At 47.1% G+C, this 27,797-nt stretch overlaps 1 protein-coding gene across 2 annotated transcripts in view; it reads left to right on the forward strand.

Annotated features, from left to right (window-relative positions):
* Positions 1 to 27,797, forward strand: part of Tgm3 (transglutaminase 3) — a 58,339-nt gene that overhangs the window by 13,279 nt on the left and 17,263 nt on the right. For both annotated transcript variants that reach the window (XM_040746284.1, XM_013112320.3), the window contains exons 2-7: positions 9,728 to 9,901; positions 10,386 to 10,625; positions 11,120 to 11,238; positions 12,533 to 12,661; positions 15,401 to 15,578; positions 15,677 to 15,812. In XM_040746284.1, the coding sequence (XP_040602218.1) occupies positions 9,757 to 9,901; positions 10,386 to 10,625; positions 11,120 to 11,238; positions 12,533 to 12,661; positions 15,401 to 15,578; positions 15,677 to 15,812 (947 nt within the window). In that variant the 5' untranslated portion in view covers positions 9,728 to 9,756. The remainder of the gene's footprint in view (positions 1 to 9,727; positions 9,902 to 10,385; positions 10,626 to 11,119; positions 11,239 to 12,532; positions 12,662 to 15,400; positions 15,579 to 15,676; positions 15,813 to 27,797) is intronic.

A 27,797-nucleotide genomic window follows, 5' to 3' on the forward strand; every position in this document is an offset into this window, starting at 1 on the left:
AAAGCAGACTACCTCTCTGGACTCCCTGTCTGGAGACTGCAGCCCACCCAGTGTTCGTACTGAAGACCAGCTACCACCTGGTTCCCCTCTATTACCTCTCAGCTTCTGCTCCCCACTCATCAGAGGCAGAGCTCACTTGGCCTCTGGGCCGCTCAAACTGTAGCTGTCATTTCGGATTATATTCAGGAGTAAGGCTGTTGAAGGGATTGGCTTTCAGCCCTGACCCTTCTAGGGATTTTGGGTAGATTCCGCACCCTGTGAGTCTCTTTCCTCACCTCTAAAATGGATTATCCTCGCTCAAGGAGCATTCATCAGCACAACTTACTAGTAATTGGGAGTTTCTTTAGTGAGCCTCTTTTCTCCGAGTCTTGGAATCTTCAGAAAACCTTATGAGAAAGGGAGACGTGTTGGAGGTGCCAAGGGAGAGAGGGAGGGGAGTAATTGGTGTGTGTATGATGAAGATTCGTTGTTTCCATGTATGGAATCATCAGAGAATAAATAAAGGATATTCTATGCTTTAAAAATGAGAATACCCCATGAGATAAAATCTATTTCCTACTCCCAAGTGACTTCTAAAGGACCATTCTGTTAGGTGCCTCCCTAGCACACATCACTCCAGCCTCCTCCTCAGCTCCCCATCACACACCCCCAGGTATCCTTGGGTCCATGCCCTCTTCGCATTCACCTGCAGTGGTTTCCCTACGTTGTCTCTACCCTGCAGGTCTGTGATGTACATATGGGGCAGTCATCCTCCTCTCCGGGGCCCACATGCCAGGCTAGGGTGTGTACTGGAGTTCAGAAATTCTTTCTCTATCACTTGGAAGGAAAGGAAACAAGGCTGGGTCTCTTGGGCTGAGAGATGGGTTCCAAAGAGACTGTGTTCCCCTTTCCGAGTCTCCCTCCCTTGGGAGACACAGCAGATTCTCCCCTGCCTCCCCCATGGAGCAGCTGTACCACTCATTAGTGTGAATGAGGTTTGACAAGTATAAAGTGATGCATACGCCTAAGGTAACTATTCTCAGCTCCGGCTACACATTTAGAATCAGCAAGAAGGCTGATTGCAATGCCAGGGATGCTTCTGATATGGAGAGCCTGGCTTGATTGGTTCCGGAAACTCTTGGATCGAGACATCAGTCTCCTGGTGACTCCTGGTGTTGAGGCTTACAAACTCAATCTTTGGGAAGGAGGAATGAGGAGTCCTTCACCTCTTACCCATCAGCATGAGGTCTGGGCATGGAGTGGGCTATGGTTAGTGGTTGCTGGTTTTTCTCCGCAAGCTTCCAGAGCACCACAGTGGTTGGCTGCAGCTAACACCTCAGAGTCAGATTTTTGTCAAGCAAAATTGGATTCCAGCTTGGACTTGGGTCTAGGTTCTGTCTGAGCTTGTGATATGGGAGAAATGAGTTCACCCAGCTGAATTTACAAATCCTTCATCTGTAAGTTGGTACAACGCCGCAGGCTTTTGTGACTGTTGAAAGATGTGAGCATGGAGCTCAGTGCTAGGCACAGAGAAAGCTGAAGCCTTCCCGGCCCTGAACTCTTGCTGTTACATGTGAAGTCCCTGTGTTCTCCTTTTGTACTGTTGAGGCACTCACAATTCAGAGACATTGAGGTCCTTACCAGCTGTCCAGGGCTTATTCCTTTTCACCCCAGGGAACTTTACCAGCCCCTTCCTCATCTAACAGAGCCTAGCCTTGGGCCAGGAAATGTTGCCATGTGTGCTGCACCGGACTTGAGGGATATCTGAATGTTGGGAGAAGCTAAAAGTAATTGTCACAGACTGGAAAGAAAGGAGGAAAGTGTAGCTGAGCAGGGAGTCCTGGGAGCCAGAGGTGTGGCTGCCATGACCTGGAGCCTGGGGGAGTGGCACCGCAATGACTCAGGCTTCCAGGCCTAGCCCTGCTTCTAAACCCCTCTGACTTCAGTAAGTCACTTCTGCTACCTTGAGATGAGGGTTGGGGACTCAATCTTCAGAAATGTAATATATGGGAATTCTATTGAATCATATCACTATTTTCCAAGTTGTCCACTGCAATCCATTCCAGGTTGTGACATCGGTTTAGTGGATTGTGGTCAGCATATTTTTTGTAAGGTAAAGTAATCAAGAAAATATTAGAGTACGTTATGGTATTCAGTTCCACATCAATGTAAGAGAACACTAAAATATCCTTCTTACTGCAGTCTACTCAGCTAAATAACTTCTAGAATCTCCATTAGTTGGGGATACAGAGCTGGCTCAGTAGTTGAGAGTACTTGTTCCTGCAGAGAACATGGTAGGTCAGTTCCTACCACTCACATGGCGTCCCAATCATCCATAATTCCAATTGCAGAGGACACAATGACCTCTTCTGGCTTCTGAGGGCACCAGGCACACAAGTGGTACACAGGCAAATCATTCATACACATAAAAAAATAGTGAAGTATAATTTCCATTAACTCTAGAAATCTATAATATAAAATTCATCTTTGCCTAAAGGAGACACAATAGGGAGAGGAGTCCAGACAAGTGTGTGTGTGAGCTCAGTCAGTCCTGCCATGCTGGCACCCTGCCAGCTCCCTTCTCGGCCCAGCACTTAGCAGCCAAGACATTCTCACCTGTCTGCTGCCAGCAATTCCTTTAGAGCTAGGCTGATAAGGGTCGGTTCGGTTGATAGTAATCTCTTTCCACGGTCTGGCATCTTCTCATGCTTCCCTGCCAGTATGAGCCACAGAATAGATGGGCCAAGGATCTAACCACGGGGTCACAGGGTTAGACTTACTTGTAAATGATAGTGAGCCCCTCAAAAGCAACAACTTAGGAAAAGAAAGAACACAGTTCATTTCCTCTTTCCAGGAGGTCTGAGTGTAGGTAGATCCGGGAAGAGACAGGAAGTGCACAGTTCTCAGAGCGCGGGCTCTGCCGGCCTCACGCCTCACTACCCCTCATGTGTGCCCTGTGTAATCTGAGGTGACTATTGCAAGTTCCGTCCCCATCACTCTACACCCCAGACAGCAGGGTGGAAGAAAGGGAAGGAAAATAGGCCAAGCACTGTCAAAGAGGCTTTGTGGCTGGGTGTGATGGTAATGGTGAGGTGATGTCATTCAGTACTGGGAGGCTGAGGCAGGGGGATCAAAAGTTCAGGCAAGATTGAGTGAGTTCAAAGTGCTAGGGACATAAAATAGGGTCATACCTTCAAGGTCCTCCTGAGCTATAGAGTGAGAACCTCAGAACCAAAAATCTTCTTAGAGGGAATTGAAGACAGAACTTCAAAGAAGTACTTACTTCATAATGGCACTTTTCACAACAGCCAAAATGTAGAAACAACCCCTGTCCACCAGGGGACAAACAAAATGTGGTATGTTCAGATAATGGGATATGGTTCAGCCATAAGAGAGTAAGCTATCCGTACACCCTACAGCTGGGATATGGTTCAGCCATAAGAGAGTAAGCTATCCGTACACCCTACAGCATGAATGAGCCTTTAAAGCATTGTAACAAGCGAGAGAAGGCAGACCTAAAGGCTGCCACATACTGTGTGATTCCATTTATATCAGATGTCCAGAACAGACAAAACCCTAGAGGGGGAACAGATTAGCAGTCAGGAGACAGCGGGGAGTGAGGAGAGACTATAATGATCCACAGGCCTGTTTTTGGAAACTAGATAGAGTTCACGCAACACACAAATATACTAAAACCCACTGAAATGTACCTTTAAATGCTTAAGATGTTAGTTTTTATGTTATATGCATATTACTACAATTAAAAAATTTTAAAGACTTTGGAACTTGTAGCCTATGAGTCACTGGCCAGACATGACTCATACACCCAGCTGAGGTGACCTGTGAATGCACGGCCTATTAAAATGGGGGGCTTGTTATCGGAAGGGGAACAAGTGAACACTGGGATAGAATTAGCAGTCACCCCATTTGAATACTGGTGACACTGATATTTTGGGGGGTGGGGAGAGAGCTGAGACATGTCTTCAGCCTGACACTGTAGTCAAGCAGTGACTCAGCCTCGTGCGGATTGTGAAGTGGCCTGGAGAGGGACCTCAGGGGCATTTGCTTGGAGGCAGTCGCTTCCTCCAGCCCTCCCCATCTTCGTGCCGGTTAGAAGCTTGTGAGTTGTCTCTTGACTCTTTCCCCTCTATTTTCCAGTGCTGAGACTCGAACACGGGGCTTTGTGCGTTCTAGACTAGTGCCCTGAACCACGCTATACCATCGGCCTTTCTTTTGTCTGCAATGATTTTTAAGTGTGTGACTTGATGGTCAATTTCAGACCTATCATGCTCCCTTCATCTCTTCCCTTCACTGAAACTGGTGTGGAAAACAGCCCTGAGGTTAAAACATGTTCCTGAGTTTCCAACTTGAGGAGACCCGAGGTGGCTGACAATCTTCTCGCCTTTCCTTCCCTACTCTTTTCAAAAAACAGACAAAGTGCTCTGTCAAAAGCAATGAGATGGGCATAGTCAAAGGCCCTTGGTACCTGTGATTCAGAGGTTCACGGGTGGGACCAGGTCTAAGAGAGGCAGCCAGTGGGCGGAGGCTTTCTGGACACTGCCTTCCTGTGCAGCTCCTTCAGGGACAGCAAGGCAGACAGCTCTTCTTCACTCACTTCCCCCCGAAGATTGCCTCTTAAGGACATGTTTCTTCTCCTGCAGAAACTCACTGCCCACTGTGTGTGAGGAGGATACAATGTCAGGGTGTAGACAGTGCATCCTGAGGACAGCTTACCCCCAACGTTGCTTCTGGGTTCTGAGTCTCACATGGGAAGAACTGGGGGACACAGTGGCAGAGTAGAGCCAGTAAGATCTGGTGGAAAGGAAAATTCTAGACTGCTCACAGTACTTCTAGTTACCCAATGGATATAGTTTCCATACCAACCAACAGCACCACCAAGGTGCCTTATGGCTGGACTCAATCTGGACACTGTTTGCAGTTAGCACAGACTCTATGGGTTATGGGCTGAGTTCACAGGGCTGTGTTAATCCCACAGACTCAAGGAGAACAACCACCAAGCCAAATTATGACCAAATTAAGGAAAACTTTACTCATGAATACATCAGAACTGAATTGGTGGCATCTCCCCATAAGGTGGGGTTCGTGAGACCAGCCCTGAGCCAATTTCCCAAGCCCCCTTTATAGGGCAAACCAGAAAGGTGGGAAATTTTGCACATAAGCATGGTTACAGACAAGAGAACAACAGAATTTTACAAAGCAAGTAAGGAAACCTTTCTGGAGAGTTTGTTACAGAATATTTCATGAATACCGGACACGGTACAGCCCAGCTCTGAGGAACAGAAACTTAACCTGGACACAGATTCAAAATGGCTTAACAAAATGGAGACTGGCTGGTTTCTCAGCTGCCCCTACTACCTTACTTTTGACCAACCATCTACAAAACTGGAAGGGGGATTGTTCACTAATGATCAAAGATATGTTAGAATATCTCATAGAACTTAGGAAAACAGTGTATTTATTAGATTACCAGTCTATTGTCAAAGGACAGAACTCAGGACCAGGCAGATGCAGACATGCAAAGGACAGGATATGTCCTCACTCCCCAGCAGCTCTGACACTCTCCAGCATAGACCTCTCCAAGCTCCCTTTTCTGGTTTTATGAAGGTTTCATTACATATGCATCCTTGATTGATTACAGAGTTAGCTAATGATTAATGATGCTCATAGTCATTGCTGATTAAATCAGTTTCCCATCCCTGAAGAACAGGGTGATGGCACTGAAAGCTCTAGCCCTCTGACCATATGGTTGGTTTCCTAGGCAACCAGCCACTATCCAGAGGCTGTCAGAAGCCCTCAGTCATCTTATTAGTTTAAAAAGACACCCACCCTTTCCAAGATTCCAAATGTTTTAGACAGCTTATGCCAGGAAAATGCAAAGACCAAATCTGTGTCATACAGCAGAGCCCAGGTTCTGTTGACTTCTAGGCACAGGGTAAAACACTTGTCTCCTGAGATTGTCTTCAGTTGTCAAGTTTCGTCAATAGTATACGTCATGGGTCCCGGGTGCTGTCAACAGTTGACACACTACATGCTGGTGACAAACATGAGTCCAACTTTCCTTCTTCCTTCAGCTCAGGGAAGCCTTGCAGTCTCACAGCACCCCCACAGGGAGCAGATACTTGGTGTCAAGAGGCAGAGAGAATTACTCTCATGACTGTGTACCCCACTCAGGAATGGGATAACTATGACCAAGCCTTCCGCACATCTTGGCTCTTTCATCTGTAAAACAGGTGACTCCAAATGCAGCTCACAACATTAATGAGCTAAGGCATGTAAAGACCGGGGATGATTGTAAGCACATCAAAGTCCAGTCAGCTTCAGCTAATGCTCTGATCCTTACCTCCACAATCACCCTGGATCTGACTGGTCTGCTGCCGTGGTGGGAAGGGATGGAGTCCCCAGAGCTCAGTCTCGTCTTGATCATACCTTCCAAACACAGGGCACTAGGCTCTAGGATGAATGAGGAAGACACGGTGACAGCACAGCCTATAACTGTTAGTACAGCAAAGAAGGAGTAGACCTGTTGGAGGGGAGCAGATGCCAACCATAAACGTGGACCTACCCACCCTTCTAGCCTTACCCCTGTCCTCAGCAGAGGGTCATCTGGAATACGCTTTCTGCTCCCAGACAGTTTATGGTCTAGTGAGCCTTATCTCTGGTCATGCTCATTTGTGGAATAAAGAAGCCCAGGGAGGCTCAAGAGGTCTGATCACCTGTCCCAGAAAGCCTTTCTTTCCTTCTCTTTTCCTTTCTTTTATTTTTGCTTTCTGTTTGTTTTGTTCTTTTGAGGCAGAATTCTTTTGTATAACCTTGGCTGTCCTGGAACTCACTTTGTAAACCAGGCTGGCCTCTGCCTCCCAGGTGCTTTGGATTAAAGGCATGTGCCGCCAGCAATGCACAGGGGCTGCACATACTTATGAGGCATGGTGTGATGATTTGCCACATGTGTACATCATGTGATGTTTAGGTCAGGTTAAACATTTCCATCTCCTCAAATACTTTTCATTTCTCGAACAATCAAAGAACTCTTTACTGGTATCTAACTGGGATTTAGTGCCTATTGGTCAGCATCTCTCCAGATATCTGTCCCTTCATAGTCTCTGCATTCTGGGAAGCACCATTTTACTCTCAGCCTCTATGAAACCAACTTTTTCATGTTCCACAAGTGAATGAGACCACAGTGTGTCTTGCTTATGACATTTAACATAATGTCCTCTAGTCCTACACATGCTTGTCCCAGAAAATGAGATTTCTTTCTTTCTTTCTTTTGTATCTGAGTAACATTTTCTTTAACCATTCATGAACTGATTTGTGTTTGTTTTTATTTCTTGGCTATTGTGAATAAAAAGTAAGCTAGGTATGGTGGAGAAAGCCTGTACCCTCAGCCCCCAGAAGCTGATATAGGAGGGTCATGAGTTTGAGGTTAGTCTGGGATGTATAGCAAGCCCAAGCCAGCTGGACTACAGAGCAAGATCCTGACCCCTCCATCCCCCAAAGCCAAAATTAACACGGACGCAATTTCTTTTCATTGATTTTATTTCCTTTGATACATATTCACTGTGGGATTGATCAGTCATAAGGCAGTCCGATTTTTAATTTGTTTTGAAGGACCTCCATACTGTTTTTCACAATGGCTGTACTGTAAGAATTTCTTTTTTGGTTTTTGGTTTTTGGTTTTTCCAGACACGGTTTCTTTGTGTAGCCCTGGCCTCAACTTAGAGATCCCCTGCTTCTGCATCCCAGGTGCTTTGGATTGAAGGCATGTGCCGCCAGCAGTGTGCAAGGCCTCACACCACTTCCTTTGTCTTTTTGGTAGTAGTGATTCTTACCAGAGCAAGATAGCATCTCATTGTGGTTTTGATTCACATTCCCTGGTGATTGGATAGGCTGAGTCCCGTATACCTTCATATTCCTTTCTGCCATTTTTACATTTTCTTTTAAAGTCAAACTTTCACATGCTTCTTCTCCAATGTGTCTAACATAGTTTTACAAACAATAAGTCACATTCACTCACTCACACACACACACACACACACACACACACACTTTGAATACCCCTAATTTGCCTTGTTGTGTGGATTACATTTTAAATTGTATTCAAAACAGGATTGTTGGGTTTGTTTGGAGTTTGTTTTTATTTTATGTGTGTGTGGATGGTTTGTCTGCATGCATGTCCGTGGGTCACCTGTGTGCTCAGTGCCTACAGAAGCCAGAGAAGGGCATAGGATCCTCTGGAACTAGAGTTAGACAATTCTTAGCCTCCATGTGGGTTTTTGGACTCAAACCTGAGTCTTCTGAAAGAATAGCCAATGCTGTTAACCACTGAGCCATCTCTCTAGGTCCCAAGATGGTTATATTTGGTGTTAGTTTTTCTTTGTCTGTTTACATATTATTTCATTCACTTGTGTGTCTAATCATTTAAGTGGTGCTAGGCATCAGAATACAAAGATCAAGAAGATATATCCTGATAGACAGTCTGTCAGCACATATAAATTGAAATGATCTCTGATATTGGGATATGCCATCATATACTCATCAAAATTATATTTCATCATGAAAACAGAGACCAGTTTGGTTTACAAGGGAATAAGTGATGTAACATCCCAGTCACAACTCAAACAAATAAGATCTCAACAGGTTTGTTTGAGTTAAATGTCCCATGTATCATGCTATCCCTCATAAACCTAATGTAGTTTCACTCTACTGCCTACAATAATCTGGAAAGCAGTGGAGGGTGGCTTTTGAGATGTTTGTCCTAGGGAGCACTTGCAAGTCGCTTCCGCTAATACTCCAGTCTCTAGGCCTATACATCCAAGGCCAACACCAAGAATTTAACAAATATAGGGGTAAAACGTATAGAAGCCAATGCTGGCTGGGTATGAGAGTGGTAAACTACATATGGGTATTGGAGAAATTGCCTCTGTTTTCTTTCCTTCTCTTTTGTTCCTGTACATGCCAGGGAGTGCACTGTGTTTGGGATTGTGCTCCGGAATATATATGCTCCCTACCTTATTTTCCGAGGAAGGTCTTTCCCTGAACCTGGAGTTGGCTTTTTGTCTAGATTTCCTGGTCAGCAGTGCTAGGTGATCTGCTTGTTTCCATCCTGAGTGCTGGCGCTGCAGCTGCACACCAACATACCCAACTGCTTCTGCGGGTGCTAAGATCTGGACCCAGGTCCTCACGCTTTCACAGCGAGGATTTCACCCACCATGCTGCCTTCTCAGTCTCTCCTGGCACTGTTCTTCTAGCTGGCTGGGTGATATTTCCCTGAGGGTTTGGTCTACTCCTCAAGGCCTGATGACAAGTCACCTGGTAGATGGAGAGATTCTGAGTAAAGAGAATAGCGTGTGGAGTGGCCTGATCATCCGAAAGGCAGAGCATTTATGTGACCTTGGGTCATGTGCATTGGAGTATTTGAAAACAGAAAGGTTGGATGAGAACAAGTGGTGAACATCCTGCTGTGTAGAATCAAAGCTTTTGTTTTAGTTTTTCCAGACAGGATTTCTCTGTGCAGAACAGGCTGGCCTTGAACTCACAAAGATGCTCCTGCCTCTGCTTCCCAAGTGCTGGGATTAAAGGCATGTGCCACCACCACAGCTTTTGTGTTTCAACTTGACTCTTTCTAGAAGTTCAACTCTATTCTGCCACCTCACCCATGGATGCCCTTTTGGTATGCTGCACACTTCTCTACTCTTCAAGACTTCAGGTTCTGATTTCTGTCTCACAGCTTTACAGGTCCAAAATGTCAACTGGCAGATGCCTGTGAATCGGAGGGCACATCACACAGACAAGTTCTCCAGCCAGGATTTCATTGTCCGGAGAGGACAACCTTGGGAGATGATAATAGTCTGCAACCGAAGTCTTGAGTCTGGTGATGATCTGAACTTCATCGTTTCCACAGGTACCTGCTCTGTCCCATCCACACATATATACAGCTGAGTTGCCCCTGGGGGGTCACTGGGCTCTGGGTTATGTCATTGCTTGGTTGACTTTGGTGGTTATGTATCTCTGAGCATGAAACTTATCTTCAAATCAAGAAGGGTATGGCCTACACGTTCCCTCAAGCACTGTGATAAGAGGCTTTACTGGATGAAATCCTAGATCCATGTTTTTCAACCTTAATGCTGCGACCCTTTAATATACTTCCTCATGTTGTGGTGATCCCCAAGCATAAAATTATTTTCATTGCTACTTCAGTACTGTTTTTTGCTCCTGTTATGAATCATAATGTAAGTATCTGTGCTTTCTGATGGTCTTAGGTGACCCACAACCCACAGGTTGAGAACCACTGAACTAGATGAGTTTGCAGTGTCATCAGAGCCTGACTTCTCCCCAGGACCTACCCAACACACTTTTGTCTCCTTCATTTTCTATTTCCTTGACAGGTCCCCAACCCTCAGAGTCAGCCAGGACAAAGGCTGTCTTTTCAGTCTCTGGGAGAAGTACAGGTGGCTGGAATGCAGCAGTTAAAGCCAACAATAACAATAATCTGATCGTTGCTATCACCAGTCCTGCCAGTGCACCCATCGGATGGTACACAATGAATATTGAAATCTCCTCCCAGGGCAGGGTTTCCTCTCAGAAACTCGGAACATTCATACTCCTCTTCAATCCATGGCTGCAAGGTAAGCCTCTAAATGCCCCATTCCCCCACGGTCCCGAAAGAAGCAATGAGTGTGAGAAAGAAGGGTGGCTGAGATGTACTTCTTATGGACTTAGATCTAATTGCAGGAAGTTTGTGGGCTGTGGAGGGAGCAGAAAAGCTACTGGTCAGAAGGTCTGCACTTACTCAGCTGCGTGACTCTAGGCAGTTACACTATCTCATCCTCAAATTTGTCCCATTAAATGTACATCCTATTATTACTTTTCTGGGGCTCCCATGGGGATTGTGTGGCTTCTCTTTCCAGCCTGAGTCCCCACAATAAGAGCTGCAAGCATCCTAACTCAGGACTTCATTCCGTAGCACAGATGGGGCTGAACCCAGAGAGACTCTTGCTCTGACCCCAAATCAGTCTTCAGGAGTGGGAGGAAAATTTATCCCATTGGTTCATTGCAGTATCTACTTTTTGTTTTTTGTTCTTTTTCCTTATGTGTGTGTATGTGTGTGTGTATCAAACAGCGGATGATGTTTTTATGAGTAATAACGCCGAAAGACAAGAGTATGTTGAGGAAGACTCTGGCATCATCTACGTGGGCAGCACAAATCGAATTGGCATGGTTGGCTGGAACTTTGGCCAGGTAAAAGGTCCATGACAAGGCTAGGGTTATCTCCCTAATACACAAGATGCTCAGGGCTTATAGCAGATTTGCTCATCTTCTGGCCCTTCATTTCCTGTTCATTCATTTGGAACACATTTGTTGATCATATACCCTGTTTCTAGACCCTAAGCTGAATATTAAGGACACAGATGAATAAATTTTCTGCTTCAAAGGAGTCACAATCTAGTAGGAAGATGGACTCATTACTGAATTGATGCAGTGAAATAGTTCTGATGCCATGACACATAAATAAGTAAAAGCCAGCAAAGAATCTCAGGACAATAACATAGCTTCTGTTTTTCATATCACATGAAAACACAGTAAAACTCCGCCATTGTGTGTACTGGGCCTTTCAAAGTCATGGCCTTTGTTTGGCATTTCCACCTGAGTTCAGGGAGTCCCCAGGTTTTCTCAGTCTAGAAAATGTTTAGGAGTGCCTTTTCACTTGTAATTTTCCCAGGTAGTAAGCAAAGGAATTAGAGTGAAGTACCTTCGGCAGCCAGGGTATCTAGATGCCCAGAAACTGATAGGGAAGTACATTCTTGTGCACTCCAGGTTCTGTTATGTAGCTAACACCAGCAAGTTTCTAAGCTGAGTCTATGTGTTGACTTCATTAAAAGGAAGAAAATGATGACGATAAGAGCATATAATACACCCAAGGGTGGGAGGGGCCTATTTTTGGTGGGTTGGTTAGTGAAATTCTTTCTTAGGAAGGAATTTTTGAACCTGACGAGGTAAGAAAGTCTGCTAGCTACCTTGAAGAACATTCCAGGAAGAAGGAGAAACAGTGAAGACTTAAGGCAACAAGAGCTAGCATGTGAAACAATTAGTGTGTCTTATATAGCCACACATTTTATCTTTATACCTAGTCTGTCAGGAATCTAAATGACATACTCAAGAGCACTGTGAGAGCCACAAAGGAACCTTGAGATGTGCTTGTTATTATAAGATCCATCATTAAACAGATCGGGAAACCAAGGCTAGAAAGGAAAAGTTGTCCTGAGTCCATGGCACACTGGGAGTAGACTGTGCCATGTTGTCCCCACTCACGTTGGTGGAGTGGGTTCTGGCTCATGTAGCATGAGAGAGAGAGCTGGTGAGCTTGCTGGGTAAAGGCTGGTGCAGTGACTGCTTCTGGATAGCTGTTAGCTCTGAAGGACACAGAGTGAAAGTAGGTCCTGTGTTCTTCACCATTGTGTCTCTTGTCCCCTTAATTAACAACAACCAAATGGGTCATTTCTCTCATCTTACCATGTGGTCCCCTTATAAACAGTTTGAAGAAGATATTCTGGGCATCAGCCTCACCATTTTGGATAGAAGTCTGAATTTCCGCCGTGATCCTGTTACTGATGTGGCCCGCAGAAACGACCCCAAATATGTTTGCCGGGTGCTGAGTGCCATGGTAAGTACCAGGAGATGACAGTAAGTACTACTCACCATGCTGCCATGTGGCAGCATGTCAGACCCATGCACTCCATGTCTCATGTGAGCCTGGCCAAATACAATCAGTAGCTATGACCTTGCCCACTTTGCCAATAGAGACCATGGAACTCCTGCAAGTTAAAGAGCTTGCCTGATATATGTAGTGACTGAGAAGCAAAGACAGAACCAGACCCAAGCCTGGCTAGTTTCAAGGCTCTTTCTGCCCTATGACAAGGCCGTCTTAGATGGGATGGGAACACACCATTCAGGCGTTCACTAGAATGCAATGTAAAGGTAGACCTCTGCTCCATCATGAGGTCTCCTAGGAAGGGAGGTATGTGCCCAGTGAGACTAGAATGTGCACCTCCTTGGCAGCATGGAACTCTCAAGTGTCACAACAGAAGGAGAGCAGGTGGTCTGACTCATTATCTGGACAGACTGTTCACAGTGTGTCCCTGTGAGTCAATCAAGGGGTTGAGTTGTCTGCTCAGGACCTCTTTCCATTTTATGGACCTGTACATGAGAAACCTATCACACACACACACACACACACACACACACACACACACCACAATCCTGGAGGAATCCATGACTTCGTACTCAGTGTTCACAGAGTGTTTCCCTCAAAAGTGACCAGATGGAGCATCTACCTGCTCAAAAATGTAAAGGTCACCAGGTGTGGTGGCTCTTGGGAGCCTGAGGAGGCCAGAGGATCATGAATTCTCAGTCAGCTGGAGCTTCACAGTGGGGCCCTGTCTCCAAAGAAGGCTGGCAATCAAAGTGAGCTCTTTCATTCTAACTTTCTTGAATTAAATAATCATCCAGAATATTCTTAGTGTCTTTTTTGTTGGCCCATGGTTTAGGCACATCTTGGACTATTCCCAAGCTGCCCAGTTCCTTTGTTAGAAATCTGAATAGGCTTTGGGCAGCATGCTAATGCCTTAGCTTAATTAGGGAGGACTTCTCAAAAGAAGGGTATCTAGAACAAGAGCTTGGACCCAGAGACACTTAGAATCAGATTCACAAGGCCTATAATAGCCAGGACAGAGAATAGAGTAAAGGGGGCCTGGGCTGAACCTTGCAAAGCAAGTAGCTTGGATAAAGGGGTAGCCGATAGAGGCAGAGGCCAAGTAAAACTGGATGGAATTCAGCGCCACTTAAGAAGCCAGATTTCCTGCCAACAAATAGAGTATGTGAGTCCAGCCTTGAAGCCAGCTGGCTCTTGCAGCTGCTGACTCACTCTCAGCCTGGGGCCAACCCACTCTATCTCAGAGCCGATTTCCTCAGACGTGCCTCCCCGATGCTCTCTCCAGACCCTCCTGTTGGGCTGGGTCAGGCCAAGAGCTAATTATGGCTTATGCAGAGCTTTGAAGTCCTGGGCTTTGAGCCAGCAGTGACCTTAACCCAAAGCACCTGTAACCCAGGAGCCAGTGAGCTGCCGAACTTCCATGGTCAAGGACACCCTCGCTTGCATGGTACCACTAGAAGTGAGACAGAGCTCACCTCTGGGAAGGCTGGCGGCTTGTCCTAGGTCTTCTGCATCTGTTGTCCACTTTCATAAGCCTTGGCACGCTCATATGTTCCAAAGAGAGGGCAGATCTGAAGGGTTGAGGAAGCTGTGAGGTTTTAGTCTAGCCTCTCTGTGCAGTTGAGATAAACGGCAAAGTTTAATGGACTCTGAAAACTGGACGGATGATGAAGTACCTCTGGGAATCTAGTTTTCACCTTCCCTGCATTAGCATGGGAAGACCTAATGGTCACAGAAACAAACTGACTCCCAGATAACCAAGGACACAAGTGACAGATAATGCTCATGAGCTCATTCTCTCCTCTGTCACCTGGCGGTGTTTAAAGGTGCATGTGAGAATGTGCAGTGCTGAGGATTGAACCCACGGCTGCACACATGCTAGGCAAGTACCCTACTACTGAGCTACATTCCCAGCTCTGTTTTATAACTTCTATTTTGAATACATCCAGGCCTATACAAAAGTAGAGAGGTCCCTACATAGCTGTCATCAGTTTCAACAGTTGAAGGCTGGTTTCATCTCTAACCCCTTCTCCACAGATGACTTGATAAGGCCCAGCATTGTATCCTTTGATATCATTTCATCTATAAGTACTTCATGTGTGTCTCTAAAAGAAATGGACAAAGAGAACTCAGGTCCTCCTAGTCCTCATCCAGTGTTCTGTCAATGCTGTATCACATTTGTGTTCCTTATACTAGATCCATGCTTAAGTTAAATGGATAAATGAACAAATCAATGAATGAATGAAGAAAGGAATGACAATATTCCATCTTTATTTTTTCTAAAATGTTATATGTTAAAGTTCTAAAGTAATTTTTAGAATACAGGTTTATATACACACACACGTACGCACGCACGCACGCATGCACATACTTCAAAACAGCCATTGTCTTCTGCAAACAGGACTTCTGAGCCCAGTCTTGCTGCTGACAAACTATGGAGTCTCCTACTTCTGTGTCATCCTGCAACAGAATCAGTGTCATTTAAGAGCAATCAAACATGATAAGCAAAGTACTTCTAAACTCACAAACCCCACTCCCCCTAGGAGATTTGTCACAGTTTGCATGGCAGAAAAGTGCACTCACGGCTCCATGGCTTCCCATCTTCTACCCAGTGTTCTGAACCCCGTAAGTCACTCTTGTAGGAAAGACATAGTATTGATTCACATGGATGTGGGGTGTGTTTCTGCACAGATCAATGCCAATGATGACAGCGGTGTTATTTCTGGGAATTGGAGCGGCAATTATGCTGGTGGCCTGGACCCAAGAACCTGGAATGGTAGTGTGGAGATCCTCAAGAATTGGAAAAAATCTGGCTACAGGCCAGTCCAATACGGCCAGTGCTGGGTCTTTGCTGGGACCCTCAACACAGGTATATGGGTGTGGTGCGCCTTTTATGAGTAGTAATGGGGTGTGTTAATGTACCACCTTCACCACAACCAGCATCCTCATACTGGCCTTGGTTTGTAGTGCTGCGGTGCTTGGGGGTTCCCTCTCGGGTGATCACCAACTTCAACTCAGCTCACGACACAGACCGAAACCTCAGTGTGGATGTGTACTACGACGCCATGGGAAATCCCCTGGAGAAAGGCAGTGACAGCGTGTGGTGAGTGATCAAGCATTTCCCTGGGCATAGAGTGCCACATTTGAGCAACTCCCCCACCTTCCCCTGGAGCTCAGCTCCACACTGGAATCAGAGGGAAAGTGACACATGAGCCAGGGCACGATTGAGAGTAGAGATGCTGCTAGTGCTGATCACGTACCTCTCAGGACCAGAACCACAGCCCTTGGAAGGGTCTGATGCCAGCAGAGAACGGAGCCAGAAATTCCAGGAGATCATCCTGGCTTTATAGCATCCATTGGTCCTGGTCCCACTTGAGAAGTTTAAAACTTGTTAGCTACTGATTTTCTAGCAACAACAAAAATACCAATTTATCTCAATCCTAGCAACCCATATGACTTGAGAATTTTTTCCCTTCTCAAGGGGTTACTTTGTTTTGTTGTTGTTAGTGCTATTTGTTCATTATATTTGTTGTATGTCCTTATTTTCTTTTGAGACAGAGAATCACTCTGTAGACCAGGATAACCTCAACTCAAGATCTTCCTGCCTCAGCTCTGAGTGCTGAGATTAGAGTGTGCACCACCATGCCTGGCTTATTTTCCTAAACACGCCAAAAAAAAAGGCAATATATTTTCTCATAGCTTATATACATTTATTATGCCTCTTACTAGACAGAATGAAAACATATTTATTCTGTGTTGCAGATGAAAATACGAAAACTTATATGTTTAGACATCATATATTTCTAATCATAAATATGCCATTGTCATATGTTGCCATATGCACAAAGATACACATAATTTATAAAGATGCTGGCTAGATGTAGGTAATGTAAAACTTAAGATGTATAACTACTTATAGCAGTGTATGTACAATATATGTATATTATTACAACCATTTAAGGATATATCATATGATAGGCTATTATCAATTGAAAATGGTGTATATATGCATATATATCTGTGAGTTTCCCTATATAAGATACCACACACATAGTCAAGAATCCATAGCTTAAATAAGTTTCAAAGGACACATATGCATAATTTCTCACAAGTATCCACGTGACTAGATGAACTTCATAGCAGCTATCATTTTTGTTCAACTTTGAGATTGTTTATATAACATATTATTTCCAGAATAAGAAGTTCCAACTTTTCCGAACTATGTTTAGTCTGATAGAATAAAATGAAATAAAAATAGAAAAAAAGTGGAGAAAGTTGTTAACACAAATAAACAACCCTGTGTCATCAACTGAACCAATAAAAATATCCCCTCCCCTCTACAGGAGAGGGAGCTCATATAATTCACCTGTAGTCATGTGGCTTGAGACTGTTTCCCAGGGGCTTGTATTAGGATTTTTTCCTTGCTTTGTAGATATACAGCATTCTCTCTAGAGACATCAATACTTATGACAAGAGTTTTGTTTTCCAGTTTCTCACAAAACAATATTTTTTCTTCTTCCCAAAATTTTGTTTTGCTATTGTGTCTGAAATCTCCTCACAGTCAGTTCTGATTACTGGGGGAACACCACTCCGCTACAGTAGGGAGACCACTGGCCAAGCCAGGGCAGCCTGACTCTCCTCTGGGGAAGGTTCCTTTTGTTTTAACCCATCCGTGATGACCCTGCACACCCGGAACAGCAAGGAGACCAGAGAGCTTAAGACTGGGTTCCTCTCCTGCGTTCGCAGCAGTGTTGGGGACAAGGGGCTGGGGCATTAGGTGTGGCTCCTTAGCAACACGCCATGGTGTGTGATGTGCAGGCCAGTGATTCAGATTAAGCCCTGTGAGAACCCAGGGAAGGAATCCTAAAATGAGCCTTCGACAAAACAGGAAGGTTGGGCTGTGAGATTGTGTTATTTTCCTGTCAGCTTAGTAGTTTATTCCAAATATGACCACCTTTAAGACAAACAGGGCCTGATGGAGACAGACCTGCGTGGCTCCACTGTCATCCTGTTGGCTGTAAGGAAAGACTGCAGATCTAGAATCAACGGTTCCCGTGGGTCCCGTGACCCGCACTCCCACTCCTTTTGCGGACCCCTCTCAGGGGCCAATGGGAACAACATTCACTCCCCACCTGTATCACTCCCTGACAGCTGTGTGTACAGAGTGGGACCTGGATGGTAGCAGAATAGGGAGCCCCAAGCCCTGTTTGCAACTCGGCTATCCACCTGCTGCGAACTTGTGCAAGCCCCTTGTCCTTCGTTCCCGAGTTTCTCCACCAGTGAAGCATGAGAGTTGGTCTGGGACTCGATTATCATTGCAACCTCTTGCCAGCTCTTGTAAGTCTCAACCGTATTCTTATTGTCAGACCACGTGTTTGCTGTGAGGTCTAGCTGCTCCCTCCAGAGACTCACACACCCAGTATACCAAGGAGAGCAGAGCTACTTCTCTGCTCTAAGAAGCAGAGCTTACTTTTAGGCAGAAAATCTTGGGTCTAAATCTTTGTGTCATGGATGTTGGAAGCTTTAAATTTAAATTCCTCTCCATATGAGCCTAAAGCTACAGAAGATGAGCATCAGTTTGAGATGCTTAGCAACAGTAACAACAGCTGATACATGGCAGCGTGCCAACTAGCGGTCACATTGTTGACATTTAAACCATCAAATCATGAAACAGGTGCTATTATTTTAGTATTTTCAGGCCCAACTTACTGTTGAGGGGCTGAGGCACAGAGGGGTTGAACAATTTTCCCAAAATGCATAACTAGGAAGTAGAGATGGGATTTGAACTCAGGCAAATTTGAAAACTACAAAGCACCAGAGAATGTTAGTGTTACCATCCCTGACTAAAGTCTGCAAAATTCAGCACTCCTGTCTGGGTATTTTTCCAAAGGAGGTTGGCAGGACATCATGGTGTGAGGGATGGGTCTGATGTCTGACCCCCTTGGATGTAAAAGCTGGGTTCCTTGGCTCACATTAGACAGTAAATGACACTTCCTAATAAGATAAAAATGTCTCAGGGGTGCCACAAAGAAAAATGACTCGCCCAAAGTCACACTGTAAATTTGTGACTAAGCTAGAGTTGGAATATAATATATTTCTATTAACTCAAAGAACATTAGCACTAGAATTTGAGGGAGCATCTGGTCATCTTACAGAGGGGGGAAGAGATTCCCACCAAGATTACAGCCAACCCTCTGTATTAATGAGTCCCACATTCACCGACTCAACGACTGTGAACTGTAAGTGTAGTTAGGCCTACAGTGATTCTGTCTGTCTGAACACAATAGACCTTTTCTTTTCATTATTCTCTAAGCAATATCATATAGCTGTATATCACATTTACATTGTAATAGGCATTATAAGTCACCTAGAGATGATGTAAAGAATATGATATGTACATTCATACACACATACATATATATACTACATATATACATATACATCATATACATATACATATATATTCGAATATCCTGTCTCTTTATATAAGGGATTTGAGCACTTCAGAGTTTGGTACCCAATGGGATCCTGGGACCAGCCCCTTGTGGCCTGTAACTTATCTAAAGATGAGCAGCTAGAGACAGACATTCTCACTGACCACAAGTTGCTTAATTTTTGTTTTTTTATTGTCTGGATTTTTTTGTGTGTGTACTTAATTTCTCACCTATAAATTGAAGGGTTGGGTTAGGAATCCTCTGCAATTTCTTCCAGGGCTTCCTTTTAATCAGCCTCCAGTGGCGTACACCCTTCCCCCAGGCCATTCCACTGATGCTGAAGTTTTGGCTAAGAGAGATAAGCTTTCTTGTCTATCCAGAGCCTTTGCATTCTTTAGGGTACTTTGGGGGAATTTAATGTTGGTGGGTTGTGGTTGTGTCATTGTTTTTAACCCAGTTTCCTGCTGGTAACTGAAGGGGAGGGCTCTGGAAACTTCTAGTTTGTTTTCTCTACTCATTCTCCCTCTGGATTTCTGTGGCCACAGACAGGACCCTACCTGTAGATTTTGTAGTGCTCCAAGGTAGGAGGCCGGTGGGGACTGCTCTGCCCTGCCCTGCTCTTCCTAGGGAGCGGAGTTAAGAAGAGCTGTTGCTCACTGTTTATTCAACTGCAGTGGCCCATCCCGTCTTCCTACACAGAGCTCTGCCCTTGGATTCCTGCCCCTAGTAACCCTTAACCACTTGACTGCAAAGAGGTCACCAAGGCTGGTAACATGGCCTTGTCCCTGAAGCAGCTCAAATCAGCAAGCATGACTCAGCACTTGCACTGGGACACTGGGTGCCAAGAGGTCAAAAGCAGGGACTGTACTAGAGTAGCTACAACCACATACAGAGAGCAGTGATTATGGAGTACAGATGGAGTCACTGGGTGACACACTGAAAGACCCCAGGCGGGGGACTTTCACGGGAGGGAGACCCGAACCCAAGGAACACCGAGGCCACGAGCTTGGATGCAAACAGCAAGAGGCTTTATTGATAATACACGGGTACCCGGGGCGTCTCAGTCTCGGGAACTGAGAGCCCCGAGCTGGGGACTCAGGGGTTCTTTTATAGCAAAAAGCGCAGTACAGAAGCGAGAAGCCTAGTTACAGGACCCTGATTGGGTAATTTAAATGAGGCGGGGGGCTCAGAACGAGGTTTCTCTCATCTGGACAGAGAGGCAATTAAGGTTTCTCTCATCTGGACAGAGAGGCAATTAAGGTTTCTCTCATCTGGACAGAGAGGCAATTAAGGTTTCTCTCATAACCAATTCTCGGCCTTGGCCCTATCTGAAGAACAAAGGTTTCTGTGCCTGCCCAATCTTTCTGGGCTGGCTGTGCAGACCATAGACACCTGGGCCCCTATCTGGACAGAGATAGTAGTAACTATGCAGCTGTAAAGTCCTTGAGCTGAGCTTCCTTCTGATCAAAAAATGACTATTCGGCTGATCTGTGGGGGAAAGGAATTTTCCATAGGCCTCAGCCACCGGTGCTGGGCCGGGGTCTTTCATTCCCCCATTGCTCTTGTAACTGAATGAAATCTTTCATTCAGAGGTTTCTGCCATCTCGAAATCCCTTTGCTTTAGCTGCTGGTATTGTTGAGTCAAAACCAGTGATTGTACAATTGATAACCTTTCCTTTATGAACTGGATCAATCTGTTTAAGATGCATGGCCCAATCATCAGAATCAGAAATATAATGATCAGGGGTCCCATAATAGTGGATATGAGAGTCGAATACCAAGGGGACCTGTTATACCAATTCTGAAACCATCCCTGTTGGGACTCAATTAATTGGTGGTACTTTTGGCGTCTTTCTTTTATTTTAGCCAGGTTATCTCTTACCACTCCGGTATGGTCTGCGTAAAAGCAGCATTCTTCTTTAAGGGCCGCACAAATTCCCCCTTGCTGTAAAAATAAGAGGTCTAGTCCCCTTCTGTTTTGGAGGGCTACTTCTGCCAGGGAGGACAGAGACTTCTCCAGGGCAGCGACAGACTCCTCTAAAGACCGAATATCTGCACGCATTACTTGTTGTAGGAGTTGGAACTGTTTAGTTTCCTGCAGTGCGGCAGTACCGGTTCCTATTCCTGCTGCTATGCCTCCCATGGTTAGTCCTCCTAGTAGGATGGCAGTAGTGATGGAGATAGGTTCCCTCTTAATGCGGCCAGTACTTATCATGTCATAGTCAGAGGGGTGGTAAATTACCTTAGGCCATAATTCAATCAGAACACAATAGTCAACGGTGGCACCTAGTACCGTGGTGGAGACACAAGGGGTTAATCCAGTGTTGCATGCCCAATATGTCCCATTGGGGGCTATCAAGTAGCGGCCACTTTGGGGCAAAGGCTCAGTGGCATTGCATAGTCCTTGATGTGTGGTGGGGACGTTACCTATACATAGCCCCTTTCCAGATACTTCTGAGATGGTCAATTTATGTTGCGTAGCTGTCCCACAAAGAGCCTCGGCTGTGGCCTGATTTGTATATTCGCCCATAACCGCTAAGCCTTCATAATAGGGAGGTTGCGGAGTCAGACAAAGCCAGCATTCCTTAGTCTTATCTGGGCGAGTTAAATTCAGAGTGGCATATGTCCCTTCCAGCGGGGTTCAAGGTTCTTAGCCTGGTGGCGCCGGACCCAAACGCTGTCTCCCACGTTGTAGGAGTGAGGGACGATAGGGTGTTTCCTCTGGTCTCGGTAGGCTTGGGCCAGAGGCTTCCAGACTTCCTGCTGAACCAGCTGGAGTGCCTGCAGGTGAGCTTGAAGAGAGGGGGAATTGGCATAGTCAGAAATATCTTGGTCAAAGAACTGAACAAAGGGAATGGTGGTTCCATGTAAAATCTCAAAAGGGGTGAGGCCATGGGGGCCCGGTGTATTCGGGCACAATAGAGGGCAAGGGGGAGCAAGAGGACCCAGTCTTTAGTGCCAGCTGCCAGCGATAATTTAGTTATAGTCTCCTTAATGGTTCTATTTATTTGTTCTACCTGTCCTGAGCTTTGGGGTTATTAAGCACAATGTAATCTCCAATTAATCCCCGACAAGGTGGCCACAGACTGACTTACCTGAGAAACAAAGGCAGGCCCGTTGTCTGTCCCCAATACCTGTGGCATTCCGTAACGGGGGAAGATTTCTTCAAGAAGTTTCTTGGTGACCACCTTTGTTGTCTCGTGCTTGGTGGGGTAGGCTTCAGTCCATCCCGAGAAGGTGTTAACAAAAACCAGGAGATCTGTGAAATCTATTTCCCAGTGCACCCCAGGCCAGTGCCCCCGAGCTCGGGTCCCCATGGGTAGCTTTAGCCTGGTCATATTGACGTGGGCGCAGGCGTCACATTGCTCAGTCACTTGTTTTATTATTTCTTCTATTCCCAACAGGTGGCGGGTATTTTCTTCCCGGGCTAACAGTTCTCTCATTTTCCTGGAGCTCAAATGAGTGAGTTTGTGTAGGCTGTTAACCAGATATCTAGTCATTAGGCGGGGAAGAACAGTTTTCCCTTGATAGGTCCAGAGACCATCATGTACTCGGGTCGCCCCCAGTCTTTTCATGGCCTTGATGTCTTTTATCTTATAGTCCCATGACGGGGAGGTCTTCTCGGAAGCCTCATTAGTTGCAGGGACTACAGCCGCCTGGAGGAGGTGACTGTTGCTTTCCAAGGTCCAGGCAGCCTCCCGGGCGGCCAGGTCGGCCCTCCGGTTTCCCCGGGCAACGGGGCTGTCGCCTTTCTGATGCCCTGGGCAATGTATGATACTGAGGGCGGTTGGGAGGTGCAGAGCCTCTAAGAGGGCCAGGATTTCCTTTTTGTTTTTAATGTCTCTGCCCTCTGAGGTCAATAGCCCCCTTCGCCTATAAATTTCACCATGGATGTGAGCGGTGGCAAAAGCATAGCGGCTGTCTGTGTAGACAGTGAGTTTCTTACCTTCTGCCAGTCTCAGGGCCTGTGTCAAGGCAATCAGTTCTGCTCGTTGAGCCGATGTTCCTGGCGGCAGGGCCTCAGCCCAAATTGTTTCTGACTCAGTTGTCACTGCAGCACCGGCTTTCCGCTCCCCTTGATGTACAAAGCTGCTTCCGTCCGTGAACCAGACAAGGTCAGGGTTGGGAAGGGGTTGATCCGTGAGGTCAGCTCTCGTCCCATGGACCTCAGCCAGGATCTGTAAGCAGTCATGAGTCTCTGCTTCCCCGGGGAGGGGAAGTAGCGAGGCGGGGTTCAGAGTCACCGGAGCCCCGAAGTGAATTCTATCCTTGTCCAGCAACAGAGTCTGGTAATGAGTCATCCTGGCATTGGTGAGCCAGCGGCCCGGTGGCTGTCTGATGACCGCCTCCATAGCATGGGGGGCATAGATAGTCAAAGGCTGCCCCAAAGTCAATTTGTGAGAGTCTTTTATGAGAACTGTGGTGGCGGCGATCATGCGGAGACATGGGGGCCATCCTGACGCTACGGGGTCTAATCTCTTAGATAGGTAGGCAACCGGTCGTCTCCAGGGCCCAAGTTTTTGAGTTAGGACCCCCTTCGCATAACCCTCTTGCTCAGCCACGAATAAGTCAAAGGGTTTAGTCAGATCCGGTAACCCCAGGGCTGGGGAGCAGAGCAGAGCCTTCTTGATGTTCATGAAGGCTTGTTCCTGGCTCTCCCCCAGTCAAAGGTAGCCCCTGTCTTGGTGAGGGGGTACAGGGGTGCTGCCATTTCCGCAAACCCGGGGATCCACAGTCTACAGAAACCTGCTGTTCCCAAGAATTCCCGCAATTTTCGGGGGGTCTTGGGAGGAGGGATGTCGAGTATGGCCTGTTTGCGGGCTTCTGTTAGCCAACGTTTTCCATCCTGGATTTTGTACCCCAGGTAGGTGACCTGGGTCCGACAGATTTGGGCCTTTTGGCAGAGGCCCTATACCCCAAGTCTCCTAAAGTCTTTAAGAGAGCTTCTGTCCCCCTCAGGCATTCTTCCTCTGTTTTGGTGGCTATCAGGATGTCATCCACATATTGTAAGAGGAGGACCTCAGGGTGGTGGACTCTAAATCCGGCCAAGTCCTGATGTAAGGCCTCATCAAAGAGGGTGGGGCTATTTTTGAACCCTTGGGGCAACCTAGTCCATGTAAGTTGTCCCGAGATTCCCAGGTCTGCATCCTGCCATTCAAAGGCAAACAGCGGCTGACTGTCTTTGTGCAACCGCAAGCAGAAGAAGGCATCCTTTAAATCCAGGACTGAGTACCAAATATAGTCAGGTGGCAGTCCACTCAGGAGGTTATAGGGATTGGGGACCGTGGGGTGTATGTCCTCAACCCGCTTATTGACTTCCCGGAGGTCCTGGACCGGCCTATAGTCATTGGTTCCGGGCTTCTTGACTGGCAACAAGGGAGTGTTCCAGGGGGACCGGCAGGGGGTTAGAATGCCCTGCTCCAGTAGCCTCTTAATGTGAGGTTTGATTCCATCGCGGGCCTCCCGGGACATGGGATATTGTTTAATTGAGGCCGGGAGAGCAGATGCCTTTAAATGGACTATGATGGGAGCCTGCTGGAGGGCTAGTCCCATTCCTCCAGTCTCTGCCCAGGACTGGGGAAAGTCAGTCAACCAGCGGTCCTCGACCTTAAAAGAGTCATCCTTGGGCTCATGTATTCTATATTCCTCTTCTAAGGCTATAGTCAGTACCGTGAGTGGGGCCCCCTCTGGCCCCGTGACTCTTATGTTGGCTTTCTCGAAATGTGCTTGAGCCTTTAACTTCGTTAGGAGGTCTCGACCCAGGAGGGGGTATGGGCAGTCAGGAACATGTAAAAAGGAGTGCATCACCTTACCGGTCGCTAGGTGGAGCTGGCGGTCCGTGGTCCATCGATATTGCTTCCCACCGGTAGCTCCTTGTACCCAGGCAGTTCGTCGGCTCAGGGGGCCGGGTGACCGATTTAGAACAGAGTGTGGAGCCCCCGTGTCTACCAGGAAGGTGACCGGGCGCCCCCCTACTGGTATGGTTATCCGGGGCTCAGGGGGGGCTCCTGGCCCTGACCTCCCTAATCTTCGAGGCTCAGCAGGTCGGAGGTCTGAGAGCGGGGTTTGGGCCTTTGGAATGTCCTTCTTTGTTTCTTGGGACATTCTCTTGCCCAGTGTCCTCTCTCCTTGCAGTATGCACACTGGTTCCTTTCCAGGCGAGGCCCTCTTTGTCCCTCTCTCTGCCTATCCTGTCTCTCTCTGCAACTACTGTGGCCAATAGTTTAGTCATCTCTCTATTACGCTTCTCGTCCCTCTCTATCCTGTCTCTCTCATTTCCTGTCTCTGACATTCTGTTTACCTCTTTTCTCTCTCTCTCTGAGCTTCTCTTTTATTAAAAAAATACGTTCTGTCTCCCTCAATACATCTGGTAGTGTATACCCCTGTCATATGGGTTATACATTCTGTAAGCTTCCTTAAGTCTTTCAAAAAAATGCGGCTGGCGATTCCTCTGCCTTCTGAACTATCTGTCTTACCTGGGCCAAATTTATAGATTGCTTATCCGTCTTTCGGAGACTCGCTACAAGCAACTGGCATTAAAGACATTAGATGGGTCCTACCTGCCTCAGTGGTGAAGTCCCAGTCTGGGCAGCATCAATTTCATTTGGAAGCTGCGTAGGTTGTCCATTTGCCCCAGGAACAAATTTTCCGGGCTTCAAGGACCCGCTGTCTCTCCTCCGAAGTTAGGAGGACTTGCAAAAAGCTGTTGGGCAGTGAGAACCGATTCTAATAGATCAGTCAGTCTCACGGGGTCTGCTGAAAAGGAGGGGTTATTATTTTTCCAGTTATAAAGATCTGAGGCAGAGAACGGCCAGTACTGCAACTGGCCATCATGGCCCGTCCGGAGGCAGGACGGTTTAATCCGGAGCGGGCTGAGGCTACGGCGCCGCCCGAAAGGGCCGGAGCGTCTGCCGGGGAGCGGGGCCGAGGGGCGTGGCGGCCGCTCTCTGACCCGGTCCATCGCGGGCCGCAGGGAGGCAGACACAGCTCCCCTCGCATTGTCGCCGGTCGGTCGCGCCGTCACATTCAGGGCGCCCTTCGCGCAGCGGCCGGGACGCTGAACGCGAACCGGAAATGGGCCGCAGCCCGAGCGGTGCCGCGCGGCGGCGGGGGTTAGGGAAGAGGAGGGGGAGGGAGGGTCATAGACCGGCACTTCCCAGGTAACTATATAGGGTACTTGGTCCGGGTGGCCCTGGGGTCCAGGATCCATGACTTTCTCTTTCACCTGGAAAATAATTTGAGGGTTAAAGGTGCCATCTCGTGGCCAGCCAACATCAAAAGTTGGCCATTCAGAAGAGCAAAAGGTGATTCATTGCTTCTTGCGCACATCGACAGACCGGTTGTGAGCGTACTCCTGGACCTGTTGCCAATGTGAAAGGGTCAGGCTAAGCAGAGTGGTAACTGTCTGGCCCATTTTCTCGAGAGCGATGACAAACGACACTAAGACGGACAAACAGATAAGAAACAAAAACAAACAGATTTTCGCTGCGCGGCTTTGATGAAAGTCAAAAGCAAATTCAGATCGGGGACGGGGGCCTTGTGCTCCCGTCCTTGTCCCCTATCAGGATGGAAACTCCTTCGGCCAGCGGGACTTCCCCAAACAGACGGGGCAGATTCCTAGGCATCTACCCCAAACAACCGAGTCCCTAAGAACTCCAGCTCCAGATACAGACCTGCCCCAAACAGACGAGTTCCCTAAGAACTCCAGACGGGGCAGATGGACACCTACCCCAAACAGACGGGGCCCCAAACAGACGAGTTCCTAAGAACTCCAGACGGGGCAGATGGACACCTGCCCCAAACAGACGGGGCCCCAAACAGACGAGTTCCTAAGAACTCCAGACGGGGCAGATGGACACCTGCCCCAAACAGACGGGGCCCCAAACAGACGAGTTCCTAAGAACTCCAGACGGGGCAGATGGACACCTGCCCCAAACAGACGGGCCAGATCGTGTCCTAGAGCTGCGGTCGGTGCCACCAGATACAGATGTATACAGCTGTATATTACAGACGCAGGCGCAATAAAACAACAGGCATAGACAGACAGACAGCAGACAACAGAAACAACAGAAATTTAGTCCGGACAATTCTTACCTCCCAGAAGTGGGTCGGTGGTCCCTGGGCAGGGTCTCAATTCCCGGCCAATGCACCAAATGAAAGACCCCAGGCGGGGGACTTTCACGGGAGGGAGACCCGAACCCAAGGAACACCGAGGCCACGAGCTTGGATGCAAACAGCAAGAGGCTTTATTGATAATACACGGGTACCCGGGGCGTCTCAGTCTCGGGAACTGAGAGCCCCGAGCTGGGGACTCAGGGGTTCTTTTATAGCAAAAAGCGCAGTACAGAAGCGAGAAGCCTAGTTACAGGACCCTGATTGGGTAATTTAAATGAGGCGGGGGGCTCAGAACGAGGTTTCTCTCATCTGGACAGAGAGGCAATTAAGGTTTCTCTCATCTGGACAGAGAGGCAATTAAGGTTTCTCTCATCTGGACAGAGAGGCAATTAAGGTTTCTCTCATAACCAATTCTCGGCCTTGGCCCTATCTGAAGAACAAAGGTTTCTGTGCCTGCCCAATCTTTCTGGGCTGGCTGTGCAGACCATAGACACCTGGGCCCCTATCTGGACAGAGATAGTAGTAACTATGCAGCTGTA

This window comes from Mesocricetus auratus, unplaced genomic scaffold (assembly GCF_017639785.1).
Source record: "Mesocricetus auratus isolate SY011 unplaced genomic scaffold, BCM_Maur_2.0 Super-Scaffold_100004, whole genome shotgun sequence".
Classification (NCBI taxonomy): Eukaryota; Metazoa; Chordata; class Mammalia; order Rodentia; family Cricetidae; genus Mesocricetus; species Mesocricetus auratus.